We start from the raw sequence: 10,430 nt of genomic DNA, 5'->3' as shown, positions 1-10,430 counted from the left end.
GATTTAGGCAAATCTCATCCAACTCATAGAATTTCGATCAGATTAAATGATGGATATAGCCAAACCCAACAGGTATGTTATTCAAATATATATTTTTTTTCCATTAAAACATGTTTGAATTTTAAATCATAATAGAATTCATAACTAAGTTAATAAAATGCTTGGTTATATTTTATTAAAATATAATCTCTCATAGTTATGATCAATATATTAATAGAACATATTTAAATTATTTAGTAAGAATTAACACATTTTTTATTTCTATTTATTTTAAAAAGGCATCAAAAATAAAATGTGAAATGCTAAAAGTATAACATTATGTGTATTTATTGACATGCATTACTAATTATGGAAAAAATAAATTAAATTTTCAAGAAAACTTATAAGAATGAGATTAAAAGAAAACAAAATTTATCAATAAGATAATATAATATTTACTTATCATACTAAAAAATTCTCGATTATAATCAATATAAAAAATAAAATATATTTCTAATGATTTATGAACAATTAATATGCTTTTAATTTGTATTATTTTGCAAAATTAGAAAAGTAGCTACAAAAAATTAAAAGTGTAAAGGTATAAAATACAGTATGTATAATTTTTAAAATTTAGATTATTCTACACAATAAAATCTGTATGTATTTTCTATTTTATTAAAAAATACCCAATGATAATTTTTTATGAAGGAACTTTTATATATATACTCAAGTATTCTTACCAATATATTTCCATTTTAAGTTTTTTTTTAATAAAAATATTTCCTTTTTAAGTTGAATATTACTTGGGTACCTGTTGCTAAATGTTTCTAATTTATTAAAACCATGGTCATTATTATTGACCATTTTTTTCCTAATTATTGACCATGTATACATAATTAAAATTATTTAAATAATTTCAAATTGCAAATATATGAGGATATGTGTACCTTATTATTTATTTCAAATAATGATTTTGGAGAGACTCTAATTAAAAATCACTTTCCAGACGCCCAGGAAACTAAAGGCAGCAAGATACCCAAACCCTCCAATATTTCTCAATCTTCTAAAAATTGCATAAGATGATAAGAATATAAAATATAGGATAGCATTTGGTAGAAAATGCTATGAGAGGCAATGTCATCAACCTGGAATGATATATCTTGCAAATCACGCTCTCATTAGTCTCGTCTTTACTAAATGTCCATTATATGAATAAACCACACAAGATTTGCACGCCACGCATGTGTAAGTAAAAATATCAGAAATGATCAAAGTCACGAGAGAACAATCAAAAACCAAAAAGGCCACACATACAAACACTTGCTTCACAAACCAAAATGTATTTGAAAAAGAAAAGGCAATTGAAGGAACCAACATTCAAGATTCTGGAACAGAGGCAGCTGTTGTTGCTGCTGCTGTGGCTGCGGCTGCCCGTTTGACTGATGCAGACTTAGTAAGATGATTATAGCTCCCTTTCTCCTTAAAAAGCTGGGAGAAGTGGTGCTTGCAATACAAAATGCCCTCAAGGGCTGCATAATTCGATGGCGTTATGGGACATCCACCATGTGAACACTTGAAACATGATTTGTGATAGGCCTGCCCTTCCACTGTTACCTACACTCAAAGAACAGATATACATATTTACATATAGTAACAAGAAAACCAAGATGAAATTCTATTTCAGGTTAACTGCAACACAGAAGACTTATAATAATTAGAATTGCATTTACTCATTCATGCAATTACTGACAAATAAAATCAGTAGATTCTTCAGTTTGATTATATACTATCTACTTTTATTTTAGCAGAGCTAGCTCTCTCAAATCAAAAACACTCTCATTTTTTCTTCTTATATAAGTTTTTATGGAGAAGTTTATCTAAACAGGGCTAAATGGTCAACGAGACACCAGGTTTCTTAAGAGAGTTACCACTCAGCAATCAATTTATCATTCAAAATCTATTAAGTTTTGAAAATTGTTTCCAAAACAATTTCTATTTGCCAATCTACTCTTCCCTTCTAGTGACAAAAAAATAGAATAAACTGATACAAGAACTTGGTATTACCACAAACACAAGTTGTCAGGCATATGTCACTATCAGCATGGATTTCATTTTGTGGAATTTTTATTATAATTATTTGTGGGTGGAGAAAGAAATTACAGAATTATTCAAAAGCAAATGCAATTTTGTTTACTTGATTAGTGAGAATTATGAACTAAGTCAGAATATAGTTTTCATCGTCTTAAGAACAGAAACTGAATACGATTTTTTTTTTATCTTGGCACATGTATCTTCCAAATTAAAAAAAAAAGGTTCAAACTCCTATTACTTTGCAGTTTGCACAAAGATATTTTGGGAGGCAGTAACACATGTTGCTTGATTTCACAGAACCATGAGTACCTTAACTAATACATGTGCTTTAATGCTGGTAATTTAAGCCAAAACTTACCAATATTTCCTGAAAATGACATAAAGAGAGACTTTACACCAACTATCCCCTTACAACTTCAGAGAAAGACATGCCAATGTTCAATAAGGTAACTCACATATATACAGGTAGAGAAGAAGGATACTCTAGTAATCTACAGGATCTAGATAGGAATAATAACAAATTTCCTTGCTTAAGGCATGAACATCCATATACCCAAATTGTAACAGACATTTTGTAACCTTATAATGAATATCATCAACTAATTTGTTTCAAAGATTTTTGAATCCTACCTTCTCTAATGGATAAGCAGTTTTGCCACATGTGGCACACTTTTCTTGTGTGCCAGAAAACATGCTCGCAGCTTTACTAGGAGACCTTGTCTGGAATAAACAAAAGATGCCAATAGTTATTCAATAAGATCGAATGCTGTAGACCTACTTATCACAATGAAGTTTGAAGATTGCAAAATTAAGCATTTTACCAGCTCAGGAGTTGTCTTATCAGCTAGCTTTGCAGCTGTTCAAAATGAAAATATGGCCAATTAAAGAGGCATATGATTAAAAAACCACACAAACACAACTTCATCCTCAAAGAAGAAAAAGAACACATACGTGACTGGAAGTTCTTGCTGAAGGAGCCACTCTCCTTGAAGAGCTGCTCATAGTGAGGCTTACAGTAAAGAACACCTTCCATTGAGGAATAGTTGCTCAGCTGAAACATAAAGATCATCAACTTTAATCCGTGTAAAACTTTAAGCTCATACACACAAATGCTAAGTCAATTAGTGTCCAACATTATTAAGGTCCTGTCTGAATAAACTTCATATGTACTAATAAAAGAAGAAAATAAGAAAGTAAATGAATCAAAATTCTCCCATAAGCTAAAATCAATTTAAGCACTTAACTTTTATAGAAGCACTATCATAGAAGTTAAGATGCACATAAGTTGATTTTAGCTTATGAGAGAAGTTCAATGCATTTTGCCTTCTTATTTTCTTTTCCAATTTATCCAAACATGACATGAAAGGAGCCGATCTGTGTCATAGCAGGAATAAAGTGAAGATTTTACACTTAAAAAATTCTTAGTTTCATCAGACTCAAAAAGAAGGAGAGTGGTGTCTACATTCATTTTCTGATCAAATCATGAACTTCTCATGGAAATTTTACATGGATGCAAGGCAGCGTCAAACAAAAGCAAGGATCTTTAGCAGTATTGAACAAATAAAAATAAGAAGAATATTTATATGCTATCAAATAAAATAATAAATAATGCAGCTAACAAAACAGGCAAAAAACAAAAAAATACAATAATAAAAAAAGGCACCTTTAATGTTCCTTTGCAGTGAGAGCATCTGAAGCAAGCTTTGTGATAAGCAGTACCATCAGCAGAAAGCTGATCAACGGGATAAACCGTTTTCTCACAAGCCTTGCACTTTTGCTGGGTACCGATAAAAGACATTGCTATGGCTTTTAGATCTAAATTCACCACCAATTCCAAATTCACAAGGCACTGGATCGGCTTCAGAGACTACTTTTCTTGTTAGATTTGCCTGTCAGTAACTTGAGCTACTCATATGAACAAAAAACATAAAACAACAATGAGCAGAAAGCAGTTTCAGCAAACGGTTAAAAAAGGGTCAAATTTTGAAAGCTTGAAAAAAAAAAAAACATACTCGTAAAAAATGAATCTGTTTTGTTTTGTTTGGTTCAGAGAAATGAAATAGTATAAAGTTGACATAGTCAAAGTGGGTATTTCATTTTCAGCATACCTTGTGAAGAGAAAGTGGTGAATGGTGGATCGGTTGTGATCTGAAGCTTTAAACTGAAAAGGTGAAGATAAAGAGAGAGTGAGAAAATTTGGAGGGTGAAAGAGAAGAAGAAGAGCAAGTTGAGACACAACTCAGGTTAGGACTCGGGACTGTGAATGTCATTGAATATATATTGATAACAGATCATATCTTGGTCACCATAATGAAAATGTAATAAAGAGAGAAAAATGAAGAGATTTTAATTGCAAATAATAACTACTACTATTAGGAACCTGGATACAAATATCCTTGCTGTCTCCATTAACACTTTTTTATTCGTTTGGTAGAATCCACTAACGCTGTTTTTTTTTTCTGTCTCAATGTCGTGGTCCATCGTGGGCAACAACCCAATTAGAGCACGAAAATTAGAACTGGTTTTTTCTTATAAAAATACCAATTAATTAAAGTCTTTTTTTTTCTTTCTAAAATGATATACTTTTTTAAGAAAAAATTGTAAGTACAATAATTCCCGCGCCAAAATTTATAAATATAAAATATGGAGTAAATAATATTTATAATTTGTTTATAAATAAAATTAACTAAATACACGTATAATCATAATCACTAATCACAATTAAACAACCTACATTTTATTTGCACAAAATTGTTATTAAAACATCAAATAGGTGAAAAATAAATAAATAAAAGTGAGAAAAATTAGATGAATGGGAAAAAGATGTAAAAAAGTGACAGAAAATTATTCAAATAAAAGGAAATAAATTAATACAAATGAATGAAGAAAATCATGCAAATAAAAAGAAGAAAATAACGATAAAAACAAATGAAATTATCGGGGAAAATTGGGCAAAGGAATAATGCAAATGAGTGGAACAATTCTGAAAAATATATATTTAAATGAACAAAAAAAATAAACTTTAAAAATAGGAAAGAGAAATCATTCAGACGAAAAAAAAAACTACACAACAAAAAAAAGGTAAAAAAATATATATAATGATGCACGGAGAAATAATTTAAATTGATGAAAAAATGTCCAAATAGGCATAAAAATAAAAATAAAAAGACCGAGAAAATATCATTTACAATTTTACATCAATAGAAAAAGAAGGAAAAAAATGCAAATGAATGGAAAAAGTTGACAAAAAAAGTCGTGAAATGATTCCTCGATTTTAATACATAAACAGTAATAAAATATTTATGTATAAATAATAATAACAACAATAATAATAATAAAACATTTGTTGTTAATTTTTTTCCATGTCATAAACAATTTAATGATAATGTTATTAATGTAATAATGTATAATACATGATTTGATAGTTTTGAAAGAAAAAAAAATGAAATAGAAAGAAGTAAAACAGATAAAGAACTCAATTATAATAAATACATAAAATATTGATTAGAGAAATAGTCAAACAGAATTATTTCTATTAATTTGTCAAAACAAAGAAGTAATGCAATACAAAGTTAAACTGTAGTTTTCACATTCTACCAAAAAAACAACTGCAAATATCTGTCGATGAATTTCAGACACGCCATCCGGCTTGCCTCTTGAACCTTGAAGCCTTCAACAGACCCGCGAATGTATTACGATCTTAATTATAAAAAATAAAAAAATAATTTGATTTTAAGAGTTTATAACTTCTTTTTTTTGTAAATTTTCAAATAATTACGATAAAAACTAACAAAGTTATCATGTAAATATTTTGATTTATAATTGAATATAATGTAAGAAAATCGTTGCACTTCATGTATATATTATTTATTCTAATTTAAATATATTGATCATTATCAAATTACAGTCTGTTACTATATAACAAGATTATTTTTATAATTATTTTTATAATAATTATTTTAAAATTTTTATATAAAAATAATTATAATAGTACACTATAAAAATTAAACTCTTAAAAAAGTCTCATAAAAATAAATTTTCCCAAATCTCAACAATCAATTCAATTTAACGTTGACCCAATAAACCAATTGAAATTTTGATAACTAAAACTTTGATACAAATATCTAGAATTTTAATATAAAAAATATTTTATTGATTGTATTTAAAATTATTCGATAACTAATATTTTAGTAAGTGTATTATATAAAATAAATATTTTTTTATCATCTACCGTTTTGCAGATGATTTGATTCTTTTTGCCAAAACAGATCTGGGACACGTGGACTTCATCAAAACTATCATAATTTTATTCTGCTCTATCTAGCTCGAAACAAAAGGTTAATACAAATAAAACTTGTATTTATTTTATTTTTCTAAAAATATTTCTTGAAACCACTCTACTCTGTCTTTTCTAATTTGTGAAACTGATTGAAAATAATTATAAGTGGTAAAATATATTTAGTTAAGAAAATTTAATAATAAATATGTATAATTTTTGTGTCTAATTTTCATTGTTTCAGTAAGATTTTTCACTAAAATTTGAGAGTATATTGTAAGCTAACAATATAAGATTATACTATGAAATTAAGCAAATAGTTATGAAACTGTGGGAATTAATTATGATTACTTGTTATTAATGTTAACACTGTCTATTAAAATTACTTTATTCTAATTAGGTATCTGGTACTCAAGGGAGAATAAAAGTTGATTTGAAACCTTGAAACTATTCTTAATTACTTAAATTGATTTTAAAGTCTCATTGACGTATCAGAGAAAGTGATTAGCATAGATATTAAAGTTAATTATACTTTAATTACCTAATTTTCCTATATTTTTATTATTTAATTTGATAATCCTACTGGCCAATTTAGATAAGCAAAATTTGAAAATTTCCACCCATTTTTTTATACCTATTTGGACGCTCTACTCTACATCATCTGAAGCCTTCATTGGAAAGTTGATTGAAGTGTAAAAAGCCCTAGACCATATGTAATGCACGCATGCAACATCTCTTTTTGGGTTCTTAGGTGGATCTTGTTTATAATATACTTATTTTTACCTTTTTCAAATAACCCTAAGAGTGTATTTGGAGGTAAGAATTTCAAATATTTTAATTGAAATTCTTTTATTTTTAAAATTTTGTGTTTGGATAAAAAAAATTTAAAATTGTGAGGGTGAAAGAAAATAAATACAAAGAGAATAGAATATATGTTTGGTGTGCTTCCAAAGAGAAGAATACTGATGCGGCATGGGAAGTCACAGGGAAACCAGGGTCTGGCAGTTCTACATGTCCCCTTATGCCCACACTCGATCAATATTCCAGGAGCTCAAACGGTATTTCTTGAAGAAGAGGATCATCGGCGTGAGGGAAGAGTTGTGAGTTTGAGAACGAGATCTCAAGACCTTTCAGGTAGAAGAGATGATGAATGTTATAAAGAAAATACACGAACGTTTTAGAAGATTCTTCTATTAAAAGAGAATTTCAATTTCTCACCTTTTAGAAGTATATTGAAATTTTACATTTTTAGTTGCTTAAAATTCTAAAAATTTAAATTCTTCATAAAAAATCCAAACAATAAATTTTAGATTACAAAAATTTAAATTCTTTAATAAATTACTTTTTTCAATTTAAATTTTCTATCCAAACGCACTCTAAGTCTTTATATTTCATCAAACTATTATTTTTAATTAAAAAAGTTACATAGTGTCCCCACCATTTCGTATGTAAGCATTACTCTTTATTTAGGAATAAGATTATGTGAAATTTGGATACAACATTCCAACATGCAGTTTCTTCAATGAGAACCAATACTCTTTTATGAAAAATTGTGCACAATACTTGTGATGGACTTGCTTTTACATCAACCAAATCACTTAACCTCCTTTTACTATTGGTTATTATCTTGTCTTTTTTATTATTCATAAGAATTAAAGACATATACTATATAATTTACAACAACTCGTGTATCTTGTTAAATCAATTGAGTTAAATTCATTTGTGATTTTTTTTATCAACAAATATTATTTTGATAGTTTTATTAGAATTATCAATAGAGATATTCAAACTCACGACTTCTTTTTTTTTTCTTTTTTCCTTCATCTTAAGTCCCTTCTTTTTAACCAATAGGTCAATTTTATATCTTCTCCATTAGTTACTATTATATTGTGTACCTCCATTATTAACACCATAAAAGATTCCATTTGATTTGTGTACCTTCATCTTAATTTTATATCTTCTTCATTGATCCCTTTTTTATTCTTTTTTTCCTTTTTTCTCTATTGGTCGAACCTATAGAAAGCAAGTTCTCTTCCATTTTACTTTCTTTTCATCCATAGAAACCTTTCATAAAAAATTCCTATGTCAAAGCTTTTTTAGTTTTTTTATAAGCAAAAGAAGTTTATTAAGATAAAAGGTCTTGAGATGAGTACAAGTTGTACCCTAAACAAGAAAATGATAAGGGCAAAGACTTGTAGTAGCTACACTACAACTCCACCGATAACATGAAATATGCCAATGTGTACCTTTCCAACAAAAGTTAATGAGCCAACAATAACATAGACTCTAAAAATTGTAAAGAGCATAATTACTTATGCATATGTTACTGCCTAGTTATACTACACGCATGACCCAAAGAATGCTCCTCTTCTTAAATATGTCAAAGCTTAAGTGGTTGTGCGTCGATTTGTCTCTTAAAGCGCCAGTGAAGGTTCATTTAAGGTAAGTTCTTCATGATTTCTTTGTCACCCCTTCTAACACTTTTTTCTTGAAACCTCAAAACCTCCTCTTAAGGCCTATTTTGGGTGGTTGTGAGTTTTTGATTTTTGATTTTTAAATGTAATTTTTAAAACAAAATGTGTTTGACAATAATAGAATTGAAATTGTTTAAAATCATTTTCAAAATACTTTTACACTCATTTTCAAAACTAAGAAAAAAGGTTTTGTAAAATTGATTTAGTTAAAAAAAAAAACACATTTCCCACGTTTGAAAATGATACTTTTTACTATTGCTATCATTGCTACTACCATTATCACCGTCAATGTCATTATCATCGCCATAAATCAATACCACATTCATCACTGTCACCAATGTCTTTCCAATCACCAACATCACTATCACCATCACCATTATCGACATTACTACTACTACCATCACCACCACCAATACCACCTCTTCATTGTCACCACCATCATTACCGCCAACATTGGTTGTCACCATCAATGTCATTGCCACCACTGCTAGCACCACCACCTGTCACAGTCACCATCTGTCACTGTCATCAACACCATTAACATTGTTGTCACAACCACCATCAATGTTATCATCACCACAACCATTACCGCATCAATCGCCTTTACTACTATTACTATCACTATTGATATCACCACCATCTCTATCACCATTGTTACCGCAATCATCACTAGTATCTTTATCGCTGATGTTGACATCATCTCTATTGTAGTCACCCCACACAAAAACATTATAAAACTAAATATAATATAAAACTTTCATAATAAATTTATTTTGAAATTAATCATATTTTAAAATTATTTAAAACTAAAATTAGTTGTTATTTTTCAAAATTTTGTAACTCAAACCCCAAAATCACCCCAAATAGAGCTTAACATCTTGTTCTTTGGTTCATTTCATAAAACGTCTGGGATTGTTGATATTTTTTGTTTTTAAAAGGTCAAAGCACGGATATCAATTTTTTCCATCCAAAGCTTCGTTGATTGATACACTAAAACAAAAGGGAGCTTATTTATCCTTTTATTTCCACGGAATATTTTGTTGAAAAATATGGTGTCACTTTGTTTGAAGTTTATTGATGATTGGTTGTTGTTTAGGCTTCAAAAAGTCATTTTGGCTTAGTTATGTTAAAACCCTTCCTAAGATTTTTATTCCATGTTTTGCTTGTTTCATTTTTTTATATGAAATTTGCTTCTTTGATTCAAACCACAAATATGTAACGTTTACTAGAGATCGATTTAAGAAGTTTTTAGTATATAGGTTAAATTCTCTTAAAAAAAGTATATAGGTTACATTTAAAATTTGTAACACATGTAAAAATTAAATTATATATTGAATTAAAGAATTAAATATTTTTTAAATAATTATTATTTTTAGTTCATCATAATATTAATCTGAAAACAATTTAAATTCAATTTCACTTACCAACAAATTGGTATAAAGTTAAAGTAAATTTCTTTACAAAATAAAGTTAAATCACAACCATGTCAAAAAAACTTCGTACCGCATTACACTACACTCTTCGCTATGAGAAGGTATGGGGGAGGGATATTGTAATCAATCAACAAGTCACTAAGGCACAACTTTACCGTGCACCACCATGCCAAT

General features: G+C 28.4%; 1 protein-coding gene across 4 annotated transcripts; it reads right to left on the bottom strand.

Moving 5' to 3' along the window:
- Positions 1 to 1,119: 1,119 nt before the first annotated feature.
- LOC114394519 (LIM domain-containing protein WLIM2b-like) lies at positions 1,120 to 4,430 on the bottom strand. 4 transcript variants are annotated; one of them, XM_028356120.1, is made up of 7 exons: positions 4,313 to 4,430; positions 4,182 to 4,234; positions 3,737 to 3,978; positions 3,025 to 3,124; positions 2,895 to 2,929; positions 2,704 to 2,793; positions 1,120 to 1,596 (listed from the first exon to the last, which is right to left on the bottom strand). In XM_028356120.1, the coding sequence occupies exons 3-7, from the start codon at positions 3,869 to 3,871 to the stop codon at positions 1,360 to 1,362; spliced, it is 597 nt and encodes a 198-aa protein (XP_028211921.1). In that variant the 5' UTR covers positions 3,872 to 3,978; positions 4,182 to 4,234; positions 4,313 to 4,430; the 3' UTR covers positions 1,120 to 1,359. The 4 variants fall into 4 exon arrangements, with proteins under 4 accessions (XP_028211921.1, XP_028211923.1, XP_028211922.1 ...); XM_028356122.1 differs by having other exon boundaries at positions 3,737 to 3,962; XM_028356121.1 differs by having other exon boundaries at positions 3,737 to 3,962; positions 4,182 to 4,417.
- Between the last annotated feature and the right edge of the window lie 6,000 nt (positions 4,431 to 10,430).

Source organism: Glycine soja, chromosome 18 (assembly GCF_004193775.1).
Source record: "Glycine soja cultivar W05 chromosome 18, ASM419377v2, whole genome shotgun sequence".
Taxonomy (NCBI): Eukaryota; Viridiplantae; Streptophyta; class Magnoliopsida; order Fabales; family Fabaceae; genus Glycine; species Glycine soja.
Note: the sequence above shows the minus strand (reverse complement) of the source record. Positions and strands in the feature narration are given on the sequence as shown.

Excerpts from the sequence above, each read along its gene's own strand:
- LOC114394519 (XM_028356120.1), bottom strand. The coding sequence starts at position 3,871 with ATGTCTTTTATCGGTACCCAGCAAAAGTGCAAGGCTTGTGAGAAAACG. Across the intron at positions 2,930-3,024 it reads CAGCAAGAACTTCCAGTCAC|CTGCAAAGCTAGCTGATAAG; the intron begins GTATGTGTTCTT and ends CATTTTGAACAG. Across the intron at positions 2,794-2,894 it reads ATAAGACAACTCCTGAGCTG|ACAAGGTCTCCTAGTAAAGC; the intron begins GTAAAATGCTTA and ends TGTTTATTCCAG.